General features: G+C 32.6%; 1 protein-coding gene across 9 annotated transcripts in view; it reads left to right on the forward strand.

Moving 5' to 3' along the window:
• GRIK2 (glutamate ionotropic receptor kainate type subunit 2) overlaps positions 1-14,264 on the forward strand; it is a 742,533-nt gene that overhangs the window by 617,292 nt on the left and 110,977 nt on the right. For all 9 annotated transcript variants that reach the window (XM_025294639.2, XM_025294642.2, XM_025294643.2 and 6 more), the window contains one exon: positions 2,325-2,542. In XM_025294639.2, the coding sequence (XP_025150424.1) occupies positions 2,325-2,542 (218 nt within the window). Of the gene's footprint in view, positions 1-2,324; positions 2,543-14,264 lie in introns of those variants that run through there.

The raw sequence follows: 14,264 nt of genomic DNA on the forward strand, positions 1-14,264 counted from the left end.
ATATATACATATTTAAATCTGAAACTTGAAAGTTCAGAGAACTCTTACATAAACTAATTAAGCATGTGGCATCTCTTTCTAAATAAAATGAATAATCAATAACTGTATTTGCCCTTTCCTACATTTTGGGTCCAGTGGCTTTTTTTTCCCCCTTAGATTTATTTACAGTGGGAAGATAATATTGGAGTTATTTTAAAAAATATAAAAGTGAATAAAAATAAATCACGAGACAGGAATCTCTTCCAAGTAGCACTGGATTATGTGATTTACCCAGGCACATTGCTAGTAACCTGCTAATAACTAACTTTGATAGCCTGGAACGAATTGTTCTCATAGTAAAGATCTAACCATAATGAAGTTTTTAAAATTATTTTTCCTACCACTTTGAAAAATAGGATATTATTTTTATGTATAATTTATAAAATATTTGGTTATTTTTGAATTTGAATATTGGTGAGATAACTTGATATTTATAAAATCTAGCAATAAGAAATAAAATTATATCTAATATCTCTAAAAATGATGACAAGCAATCCAAGCAATGAAAAATTCAAATGTACATTTGCTTTGCCACATAACTACTTCACTGCTGGTGGATACATGAAAGAGGAACCCATACTATTCTGGCTGATGCCCAGCTCCCCAGGAATTAGTGGGATATAGTGCTGGACATGACGTTACCTTGAGTACATGACAGTCAGCCCCTAACCAGGCTCTGATTCACTAGCCTAAGAGGTATTCACTTTAAGTCCTTGGGTAAGATATGAACTTGTGGTAATTGGGCCATTTTTGTCGAATGTCTCCACTGTTCTTTTCTTTCCCAGTCTTGTTTGACTTTATTGGTGGTGGTGTTCAAAAAAAAAAGAAAAGAAATGGTAGACTGGGCAGCCAAAGCTGCTGATCATGGTGGGAATATTTTAGTGTTTCAGTGTCCAAGTGTGTGTCTGACAGGGCCTAGGAGCAACTACATCAGAAAGGTACTTTTCTGTTTTATTTTGTTTTGTTTTTCTTACAGAGTGGTAGGCAAGAGTCTGGAGCTGGAGTTGGCTGTCATGTCCAAGTCTGTCTGCTTTCTAAAATGTTGTTTGTTTGTTTGAAATTGGAAGGGTAAGATGAACTGCAGTATAAGATGGGCTGTTTTGCTAGAACCAAGTCATGATACCACTTCTTTTCAATGTTAGCATGAATAATTTGTTGTATGTTTAATGCATATAGAGATATGTTATCTTACTGGATTCATTATTATATTTAAAAATATATAAAACATGGAGTCCATCTTTGCTTCATTCCATTTTACTCAAACCTTATTAAAATTAATTTATTTGTAGATAGTGCTTTCTTGATTATAGGTTCAAAATGATGAAGGGTAAATAGTAATATATATACATAAATTTTGTATACTTTTCTTATTAAAAAAGTTATACATGCTGATATTTATACATTTACATATTAAGGCTATAAATAACATGGTAAAACTAATAGACTCAACTTAAAAAGTGTTAGAATTTTAATGTATAATCTAAATTAATTAAAATTAATAATAATCAAAAGCAATATGTAATGATCAGATCTCATTCTCTTATTAATACCATGAGCAGGCAACTCCAGCCACATATTGTAGTATAACTATGAAATTTGTATGTGTGTAAAAATAAATTTATGCCAATTTAACTATTTATTCTTATTCTGATTTCCCTCACTGAAGCTAACTATAGTGACAGGAGACATTTGTTTATGCATAAAAAAATAGTTTACTACCTATTTTAAAATAAAAACTGGACTGAAGCCCCCTGGCTCAAAAAATGTGGATAATTGAAATTGTTTTCATACATTACTTTTTAAAATGGCAGTATAGACAAGATTTTTGAGCTTCATACACATGAATAATGAAACTTCTCATAAATAAAGCTTGTTAAGAAATGGATCAAAATGTACATTAAATCATTTCTTCTAAAACCTACTTAACTACAAGAATATGAAAATCTATTAAAGTAGCTTATAAACAGGAGAGATATTCTCCATTCTAAGGCTGTTTTTATAAAGGCTATCCAGTCATTAATATGTGATTCTTATTTTGTACTGTCTCAGGTAGAGCTCCAGTCTCCTGTCACTATATGTAAACACAGCTGTCCTAAGAGACATGCTATCTCAAATTAGCCTCTGCTCTTCCACGGGGTTGTTCCTTGCTTACTAAAGTGATATGTAAATCTATGATTTAAGCTTTTATTACACAGTGATTCCGTTCTTCCACTGTGACCAAAAGTACCTGACTGCTGATCAAATTCTCTGTATTCGTCTTACCTTTTCCCCCCAATCTTTGTTAGGTTCTGAGCTCATGCCCAAAGCGCTCTCCACCAGGATAGTGGGAGGCATTTGGTGGTTTTTCACACTTATCATCATTTCTTCGTATACTGCTAACTTAGCCGCCTTTCTGACAGTGGAGCGCATGGAATCCCCTATTGACTCTGCTGATGATTTAGCTAAACAAACCAAGATAGAGTATGGAGCAGTAGAGGACGGTGCAACCATGACTTTTTTCAAGGTAAGTCCTACTGGTTATCTAAAATTTATGTATTAAAATGATAGAATACAAACAAACCTTTTCTTGTTAATGAATGTAAGAGCATAGGAACGTTGTTATTTGTAGAGAATAATCAATAGCATATTTCTCATGGGTTGGAGACATATTCAACTAAATATATGGTCATCAAGGCAAATACTTTTAATACTTGCAAATGGCAAGGAGTTGTTGCTTTATAAGTATTTCATCTTTGTTTGGAGGAAAATCTGTTCAGAAGTAACATTATTTTCCCCACCAAGGTTTTGTCATTGAATGTAACTAGACAAAGTACTATATCTAATGAAAATTGAATAGTGGGAGATTCAGACTCTACAAGGTGTGGATATTCCAGAAGAATAAAATGATTATATGTAAGAATGTTTTCCATATAGGCATTTCTTTCTGTTAAGATGAAACAGGTTTTACTTGTTGAGAGCCTACAGAAAAACAAGGAAAATAAGCACAAACAGTTCCTATTTGCTGGACAATCATCCATCTAATATTCTGGAAGGCGAAGAATCTCAAAATGGGCTACCCCATTGGCATGCAGTGGTTTCCAGTGGGGAAGTCTGTTAAACATTTAATGGAAATTATGGTGGCACTAAATTCCAGGCCCATAGCATCTTGTCCTCCTCTTTAATATTCAGATTGTCTCCTTACTTCCACTGATCTCATTGGGTCAGAGTAGAGCCAATGAGGAGATTCCACTTTAGGGAATCAGTATCATGTCATAATTTATTTTCTATTTTACTGAGTATTTTTATATTGTTTGTAATTTAGCAAATTTTTAAGCCTTGGTAGTTTCCATCATTGTTCACACAAATGCAATTGGCAGTTCAAGTGTGCAGAAGTGGTAGATTGTTTTTCTCTTTAAAAAATAATTGACTCAAGCTATAAAATAAATTATTTCAACAAACCTCCAGGAAGCACCTACCAAGTACCAGAAACTGTGCTACACATTGGGTATTCTAGAGCAAATGATATCTAATTCTCACTTTTAAGAAACTTAAAGTTTGTTGGAGATGGGATCAGTGATCATATAACAGGATTTAATAGGAGTTAACTTGACAAATAATTATATAATTTTCTTTGTAAAAATTCTTACCAAATTAAACCAGCTTTTAGGGGGTTCTGGAGATCACCAAATGCCTAAAGAATGAGATTGATTGAATGTTTTAGTCAAATACACATAATTCTTAAAATTAAATTGCTTTCAAAGAGAATATTTTTAATGGCTAGCTTAAAGATCGGATGCATATTTTACATTTAATTGGAAAATTATTATCATTTAATTAAATTTATTGAGTAATCAAGTATGAGCAAGTCATTGAGATCAATATGGTGCTATTTGATTATATTAATTGCAATTGATCATTTTTCCCAATTGAGTATTACATATTAATATTGTTTTTCTTATTAAAAAACCTTTTTTAATAAAAAAAGAGACTAGCTGTTTAAAATTATAAATGTATATCATCATTGTTAGTAACTCTGTAGAGAGTGAATATGTGGTGCATTTAAATTATCACAGTATTCGAGGGACTTTTGAAGTTGAGTTTGTACAATAATGCATATAAATACTAATGCAAGTGGTCTGATACCAGAAGTAATTGTTTTAGCCTCACAAATACTTTAAATTTGTTTTTATTTTCTAGATTGCTCACATATCATGTTTCAAAGCTCTTGTGTATTATAGCAAGATACACCTCTGGAAAAATCACTGAAAATTTTCACCTTTTCCCCTTCTTTGAGCTTATTTCTCCATTTCTTTTCTTTACAATCTTTCTAGTCTTCTGCTATGCTTTTTGTTGCTGCTGTTGTTGTTTTAGTTCAGTTGCTCTCTTGCAGTATCATTTTACCTAACTTCACTTTTCTTTACTTTTCAGTTTTCTTCTTAGTCTTTCATCTCTAGTTTTCCTTTCTCATTCATGGGAGTGCCTCTAGCACCCAGAGAAAATTGATGTGAAACAACTTTCTGTTTCTAGCAGCACAGACTTTCTTTCTGTAAAATTGAAGCCTTTGGGAATGTGCAGTAGTCACAATAAAAACCACACAGTGATAATCACTAAGGTGACAATTATGTTGATAGTTTTATCACATGCTGACATCTTACTGTTGAAACTTGAAAAGGCATTAAAATTTAAAAGGATACAGTATTCAGTAAATGTTGATTTTTCTTTAGTTATTTTAGTGTATCCCTAAATGATACTAATTTCAGCTACATATTTTGGCTTGTTAAACTATATGCTTATATTAGCTATTGGTATGAATTTTTTTTCATATGAAAGCTCCTTTCCTGATGTCTGCAATGCCAGAGACCCAGGTTCGATCCCTGGGTTGGAAAGATCCCCTGGAAAAGGGAATGGCAACCCACTCAATATTCTTGCCAGGAAAACTCCATGGACAGAAGAACCTGGCGGGATACAGTCCAGAATGTCCCAAAGAGTTGGACATGACTGAGAGATGAACACTTTCACTTTCTATACCAGCTATTAGTATGAATTAAAAAAAAAAAAAATCCCTACCAATCTGGAATTTAAGCAATTGCACACTCATTTTGAAATTCTACAATGAATCAGAGACTATTGTGTATAGTCAATTTACATCTGATACCATTATTTTATTTCTTAATTAACAGCAATGCATACAAACACTCTAGGAAGCACCCTTAAGGCATTGACTTTCTAAAGGAATTTCCATCCTGTTTTTACTAATTGAATAAGACCCTGCTGTTAGCTAATTGTTCTGGAACAGCTCAGTTCCAAAAATTAATTTAAAGAATGGTATAAGTGTATTACTACAAGCAAGAGCTGGCTCAAGATATTCGGGCTTAAAGGAGGGGTGAGTGTTCAGTATTGCAGAAACAGAGTTACACAGTCATTCTACAGCACTGAATAATTCTTCTTCCAAAGAACATGCCTGACTTTGTTCATTGACCTTACATGTATACTGTTGTCAAGATTTCATTCATTTCCCCTATATCCATTACACGCCACACATATTCTCTCCAGGGATAAATGTAAAGCGATGACTGGGAAAATAACTCAAAACTGAGCAGACGGTGGTTCTTCATTGTAATCTCATGTAAAACAATAGAAAGCTATATGACATCACCAATATGTTCACAGTCATATTTAGATAATAAAATAGCTGAGGGCCCAGGGATCTTATTGAAAAACAATAAAGTAGGAGTCAAACCATTCTTCTCAGAATCTAGGAACGTGGTGCAGCCAAACTGAAACCTCACCCCAACACAATACAGAATGTTACCAAGCAACTAGCAAATACTTTTCTCCTTGAAGTATAAAGATTAGGAGAATGAATACATGTAGATCAGCTCAAAAATAACTCGGCTATAGCCTATAGGTATTATAGTCTCTTTTGAGAATCCCTAGATTTTTAAAGTGAATCATGTGTTTCACAAATGATGCTGAAATCACCTTATTTCTGTGCAACTCATGACTCAGGTTTTTCAATTTCTGAAATTTTCTCTCTGGGTTTGGTCTCCCTGAAATCTCTGGTTTTGTTACATACACTAATATAGTCTGTCTTTCCTAAAGATATCACAGGAAATACATGTCCTCTTTTATAGTTATTTAATAAATTCTGCCATATGTTGAAAGGACATTTAAGTAGTATCAAATATCTAATGTAAATCACTTAATACTTCTGAACCTATATTCTACAATTTAGAATAGTTAAGAGGGAAGGAAACTGGAATCAAAGAAACCTGAGCTTAATTCCTAACTCTACCACCTACTATCAGTGTTACATAGTTAGGTTTCCTTTACAGCAGCAACTCACTTTTTTTAACCAAATTCTGTACAGTTATCTTTTGGAACAATGAATATTGCATTCATTGATGCAACACCTGTGATGAAGGATTTTAGCTATGTTTAGAATATGCGTTTACTTTGAAAAATTTTCTATTCTGTAGAGAATTGGAAAGGTTTCTTCAAAATATGTAGCCCTCCATAGTATTTTCATTTTAACCTTGAGTTAAAAAATCAATTTATTCAAGAGTGTATGAAGGTTACAGAGTTAGGAATGCAAGCAAATGGATTAATCCATCTGGGGAGGGTAGTTTTATCTTTTGTTACTTAGTAAAAAAGAAGGTATTATTTAGTTTCATTTTTTTTATGCATAGTTTCCCTCTTTAGAAGAATTCAAAGTACATTCTAAATGCCAACTCATTAATCTTGCCAGCAACCCCTATCAAGGTAGGAAGCAATTATCATTATGCTCATTTAACAGATGAGGAAACTGGGCCATGGAGAGGTTAAGTGACTTATTAATTATGAAACCAATAACCAAGGAACTCATAATATCGACAATAAAAGTAATAGCCAAAGACATCATGGCATAACCATCATTACTCAAAAGAGCTAAATACATTAGTCATTTGGGCTTACCCACATGACCTCAACTGTTTGATCATATTAAGTTTCTAAAACATTTGCATTAAACCATTGGGGCAGATACAACTATAGCATGTTCTGTATAGTCTGCTACTTGTTCTCAGCTTATCAGTTCAATGGTCTTCTAAAATTAAATTATGCTGGGGTGACAGTATAGGTTTTTAAGGCTGAATTGCTTGTGTGGCATGCCTGTAATGATTTTCTGAAAGCTTGACTGATTTTTGCTTCTTAAATGCCAGAAGAACATAAGTAGTTTCTGAGTCAAGGGATAGAATGTAAAAACTTGACAGTTTACTGCATGCACTTAATAAATGGATTTAGAAGCATACTATTCATAGATCTTAATTTCTGCAGAACATAAATTCTGTTATTTTTATTGAGAATAGTGGTGCTAATGGAATTATAATATATTTACTATAAAGAGATTTAAACATTAGAAAAGTAAATTCTTAACATGGCATCTATAGTTATTTTTCAGATCAAAAAGTGTTCTCTGAAATAAATGTTTATTTTCCCCGTAAGTTGATGGTAAAATACTTGGGAATTTCCATTTTGCATATTCAGGAAATTGACCTAGAATAGTTTTTGGACATGGCAAAGGTATTTAACATTAGTTTTGAATTTATTTTATTTATTTTTAATTTTTATGTAATCAACATGCAGCATTGTGTAAGTTTATGGGAAAAACGTATTGATTTGAGAGACATATGTATTGCAGTATGGTTACTACTATAGCATTAGACAACGTCTTAGTAACATCATAATTATCATTTCCTTTTTGTGGTTAGAACAATCAAGATCTAGTTTCTTAGCAACTTGGAAGTTTATAATGCAGTATTGTTGACTATAATCATATGCTTCACATTATATCTCCAGAACTTATTCTTTAATGACTTTGTATTTTATATGGCAAATTTTTAATTAAGCATGGTGATCACAAAAAAAAGGTTCAATAATTATTTGCACATGGATAGAAATTGAGTATGATTTTCATTGTGTACCAGATTTACTATTTAATATATTCTAATGATTTCTACCATTATCCAGAAAGGATTCTTTAACAATATAATAATTGGAAAATTCATATGGTACTTTAGTAAGTACAGGGATTATTTCTTAAATATTTGCTCAATCTAAGGGTTGCCCCCTTTATTTAGGTATCACTAACCAGCATACAGCTTTGTTCACAGTTAATTTAACCTACTTGGAATCAATTTATGCTTAGTAATGATACCCCCCTTTCTCCTCCTAGCAAAAAAGGTCTCAAATGTTATTTTTCTGTCTCACATGGGAAATATTTTCTCTATAACTATAAAATAATTTAAAGATAAAATATTAATATGAGAATAGTTATATTGGCAGCAAATTTTGTGATAAAAATGTTTGACTCATTGATAAGAGTATGCCTCCCTATGTATGCATCAAAAATTCTAGACCAGCAGTCCCCAACTTTTTTTGACACCAGAGACCAGTTTCACAAAAGACAATTTTTCCACGGACTGGGGTGTCTGGATATTTTCAGGATGATTCAAGAACATTACATTTACTGTGTACTTTATTTCTATTATTATTATATCAACTCCACATCAGATGATCAGACATTAGATCCCAGAGTTTGGGGACCCCTGTTCTAGACCATAGCCCAGTAAAGTTAGTCATACTGACTACTTTATTAGAACCCCCAGTTAAAGCACTACTTTAAATCATGGGGCTATTTTTTTATCTACTGAGGTCCTAGATAATATGGCAAACTATAGGACTAAATCTTATGCATAGCATATGGAAATATGGTCTTGTCTGTGACAATCATATCACTGATGAATAATAGTCTTGGTTTTCATATCAATTTTTCTTTTACAAAGGATAGAGTCACTATTTTGTCCTATTGGATATACCATCCTCTAAGTTATAAACATCTTTTTTTTAATTTTATTTTATTTTTAAAATATCCTTCGTGTACATCATTAGTCTCAACCTATCTGCACGTTAGAACATTAGAATCACTTGGGGAGCTTTCAAAGAGCACTTCTTTCCAAGCCAAGTGATTAAAACTTCCTTGAGGCAGGATCCTGGGCATCTTTTTTATAACCTCCACTGGTGATTCTAATGTGCAGAAAGAGTTAATTTGATATTTAAATCGCCCCTTGTTTATTGGTAATACTTGTTATTAACTAATTGCGTCCACTTCTACTTCTTTCATTTTACAGTGGGCATTTTTCTCTTCTGCAACTCAGACATTGCAAAATATCAGACAAAGGCATGAAATGGTAATTCTGCTGACCATATTCTTACTTCTTTTAGATTATTTACTTGAATTCTGTTTAAAGCCTTTTGAACAGGTTTGCTGAGAATAAATAGTATAATTACATCTTCACTTTTGACACAATTCCTGGAGGCTCTTGATAGGTGTGCATAAGAACTGTCTTGTAGCTGGATGGAGAAGGTTAGAACTTTCTCCTTGCTCAAAGAAATATGGTGGGGTAAAACCTGATTTTTGTTTGTGTACCTAACAAGTTGAGAAAGCATATGTCTTATGGGAACTGAGCAGTGAATATATTCACCTTTCCTTTATAGACCTTTATTGCAGTTTCTTCTGTCAAGGTGGGGATGGAGGGGCAATTAAAGAAGAGACCTATAACAGGGCATACTAGAGTCTTGAAAGGATTGTGTTAATACATGCGACTTTTCTGTTTTCCTAATGGAGAGATTAAGAAGAGATGAAATACTTCACACTATGTGTGGGCCTGCTAAGTTGCTCAGTTGTGTCGGACTCTTTGTGACACTATGGACTATAGCCCACCAGACTCCTCTGTGCATGGGATTCTCCAGGCAAGAATACTGGAGTGGGTTGTCATTCCCTCCCCCAGGGGAACTTCCCAACCTGAACCATTTGAAATTTGGGCTCATGCAGTTTTCTTGCCTGAGCTTATTATACAATTCTGTAATATTTGGTGAGCCACTGTCACTCCTTTCCTTTGGAAAAAAAGAGTACCTACATTAATGGATGGGAATAAATTATTACATAATTAAAATTGAAGTCTTCCTTTGTGTCACTATAATTCTTCAGTATCCACCTATGGATCTAAACTGAAGCAAAATGTTTCTTAAACCTGACATTCTGCTCTATCTTGGGGAATGGGAAAACCAGATAGTTTAAATCTTGGCCAAAATCTATTCTTGATAACTTGCTTGCAAGTTCTACCTGGGTAATTACTCTGTGGTTATTCAGAATAAATAGAGACTTCATTTTAAATTTTTTGTTTACTTCGTGTATTCAACTTTGGGGATAATTTAGTTTACTTTGAATTTTTTTCTACAAAGCTTAGAAGAGTGAAACAAAACTTACAAGTTTTGTATGATTGAAGACCAGCATATCTGAGTAGTCAGTTTAGATTAGTGATTAATACTATTACTGAAATGTTCATTTCTTCATTTCTTCATGTTGATGTATTCTTCATCAGATACTTTTTTCTAGGGAAAAAAAAAACTCAACACAGATTTTGTAGCCATGTTATTTCTCTGACTCTCCAAAATTATTTTTTTCTCTATTAATGATATCAAGATATTGATTATGGGTAATGGATCACTGTTAACATTAGTTTAAATGCTAATGTTTTGTTTAATATTATACGGTTGGTATTTTTGAAGTGTTTTTGTATTCTTTTCAGTGTCTAGTATGGCTTTAATATTAATTAGTCAAGTTTGAAATATTTAAACCAAGTCTTTATGATGCATTTAATTTATTGGCAGAATAAGGGAGTGATTTTTACCCAAAGAGGTTGTCTCCTTCCCCCATCCTCATCTAACACACAATTTATTGTATGTGAGGCCCAATCCTATGTTTATTACAGGGATTTGCATAAGGCCTACAGAAAACCAACACCATTTTACTATGTTCCCATTGCAAGAAATAAAATGGTGCCTTTGAGGAAAGCTGCTTCATCAGACACTAGTTTAGCATGCCAAGTTACAGCTATCAATTGTGAAACAGCAGATGTGAAGGCTAGCTGGCATCAGAGCATATGAGTCAAAGACTTTCCTATGGGAAAGAAAGTGCTCCATTACACTTTATCTATACTAAGAAGAGAGGTTCTATCAAGCTGTCTGAAAATTAGAATATGATGGTTTTTATTACCAAAGTTCTGCCAGAGTGAATTCAGTAGTTAAAAAGTAAGCGATAACACCATTCTGGGAATTATAAGTGATTAGAGTTTCAATGTATTTAAACTTGGAAGGAGCAGCCACTTTTATTCTAGCTTCTGTGAAATATCAGAGACAAAAATTTAGTCTCTAATTGTTACAGTTTCAATGGGTACCAATGAAGACTTGCAGCACTTGAATGAAAGAAAGAAGTCATGTGTTCCACTGAAGTGTAAAGTTTGAGAAACAATGTTTTAATTGCCTTGGAAAGCAAATACGTGGAGCTCCTGTTATTCCAGGATAGCTGTGGTTCTCTCTCTCCTTTGCCTTCCCTTCTCTGCTCTGTGCAGGGACGACTCTTGCTGTTTGTGAGGTCAGGATGGCAGCTCAAACACTGCCTTGTATCTCATCAATTGTAGGAGAGAGGGCCCCCCAGGGAATGAGAAAACTTGAAAATCAGTTAATATAGCGATGTCGAGCTGACATGTCAAGTGCTGGATAATGGATAATAGTTGTCACTGTAAGAGTTCATAGCCACTGGTTAGGCAAAAATTTGAAGGAAATTCAAGAAAGATGCATTTTTGGACACACAAAAACTAGGCTTGAGATAAATATAAAAAAACATATCATGTTTTATTTCTTAAAAATCAAGTGATGATTTCATCTACATACATAACCGTATACAAGAGTGATTTGAAAACAAATGTATGAACAAAAAATCCAGGCTCTCTGTTATGTAAATTTTTTAGGAAATTACATTTATTGGCATTGGGGCTAAGATCTATTAATCATGCTTACTTTTTTATGGGTTTTTTGGGGGGCATCCAACTTTAAAATATCATAAAAGACATATTATTCTATTCCTCTGGATTGTCTGTTAATTACAGAGTGACAACACTGAAACCACTACTAAATCCAGAATATCTCTGGCAGTTAATGTTCTTGATTTTGCATGCACTGTAATGTCTCTTTGGAGAGAAGCTCTTCTTTCCTTGCAAATGGAATTTACACTAATTAGAATTTTTGGTCAGCTGAATTTTTCTTTTGTTCATTTGTGCCTTATTCCTTTCCCAAAGTCTGAATAACAGTAATATAACTTTGTTCTTTGATATTAAGAGCTGATTTAAGACATCACATGATTGTTAAGTTAGTCCTTTCATTATATCATAAAGTAAAATGAAGTTTACTATTACTGCTACCGCCAATGGTTATTCCCCTTTGTTTTTTTTTTTCTTTTAATTAATTTTATTTTATTTTATTTTATTGTATTTTTTTAATTTTATTTTATTTTTAAACTTTACATAACTGTATTAGTTTTGCCAAATATCAAAATGAATCCGCCACAGGTATACATGTGTTCCCCATCCTGAACCCTCCACCCTCCTCCCCCTTTGAAAGCAAACATAATGTATGGTTTTGAGTCATTCTGACACTCAGTGATCTGATACTCAATTATCATGCATATTCACAAGGAGTAAAGAAGTCATAACTCATTCCTAGTTTTTTATATCCTTCTGCTTAACCCACACATAGATTGGAAAAAAAGGACAAAATAAACTTCAGAACTTGTTAATAGGCATTGGTAACTGCAAGCTGAATAAAAGTGTCCTAAAAATATTGTTTTAAAAATAAAACTGGATTAAACATTACTATTAAATGTCTTAGTCAACTCATTTTTTTTTCTGTGATATTAATGATCCTGGCAGTGTCTACAATTGTTAAAATCTCTAATGCTTACTGGTGAGTACTCTTATTGGACTCAAATATTCAGAGAAATTCTTTAATAGTAATAAATACAGAACATTTCAGATGAGTGAATGTATGTGTATATGTGCAAACATACTTGAATGAATGAGTTATTTAGGAATAAAACATGCCAGCTTAATTGAAGTTAAATTATTGATGATTACATAATTTATTTTTCTTATAACCAGTTTCCATATGAAATCTGTTTTGGTAGAAAATGTTACAGGGTTGGCAATAAATTGTACTTTTATATTTCCTGACAGCATTTGAATAATGATTTTGATTGTTATTAGCCTATACTAGTGGAGTATAGTGAAAAGATTTGATTATCTCTAAAAGTAGGTGTTTCATTTATTAAATATTGTAATTACAGCTAATTTGAGGCTATACCATAAATTAGTTTGCTTCGTAGGTCCCTTGACTGTTTTCAGAACACTGTGAATTTGTGCCTCATTTTAATTTACTACAAAAACAATTAAGTACAGACCACAGAAACAGAAAACAGCATTAATAATGTATATAAAGAGTTGTTGAGCCACTGTAATGCATTTTAACATAATGATTAAGTGCATAGTCTAGATTGTGGCATGAAATCCTACATCTGTCTCCCACTTGGGATTATTTAGCCAGGCTCTCCAGGTTTCTATGTTCTTATAGGTAAAACTAGGGGTGTAAATTTGGGTCTCATAGATTGTTTACATAGAGACCTGAACATGTGACAAACTCCCACTATGTACTTACTACAATTCTTATTGTATGGAATTTAATAGTTGAAATGTTAAACTCTGTAGCAGGTGAAACGATTTCCCCGAATATAAATGTTTGAATTCCTGGAAATATACTCAACTTACCTATTGTTAATGCTAGGATCTGACACTTCATTGCATTTTTATTTCATTAATAATTTAATCTTGATTGTAGATTATTTTCAAATACTTATTTAAGGATAATCTTCTGGATTATTATTTCAGCTCTTGTACTGCTGAAAAAATAAAACTAATCATGAATCCATTTCCATCCATAACTTACATATAGCTTTTTAATTAATGGTTTATATTAATAGTTTAAATAATGGTCTTTTTAATTAACATGTGAGATTTGCTTTGACAAAAATTCATGTTCAGAATTTTTCTTATATAGAAGAAAAACTCCCATTTTTAATTGTTCTTCTCTATAAATTTTAGTCATTGTATTTTTAACAAATTTCTTTTTCTCTTATGAAAATAATGTATATGACTCATAAGAATTTTAGTAAAAGAAGGGGAAAATGTCCCAAGTCCAACCTCCAAAGACAATTCTTAATATCCTGTTGCAATAACCTCCAGCATTTTCTCTATAGATATATTTTGATCTTCTTGGCTTTCCTCTTATTTCAATATTAAAGACTTTAGCACTAATAC

This window comes from Bubalus bubalis, chromosome 10 (genome assembly GCF_019923935.1).
Source record: "Bubalus bubalis isolate 160015118507 breed Murrah chromosome 10, NDDB_SH_1, whole genome shotgun sequence".
NCBI lineage: Eukaryota > Metazoa > Chordata > Mammalia > Artiodactyla > Bovidae > Bubalus > Bubalus bubalis.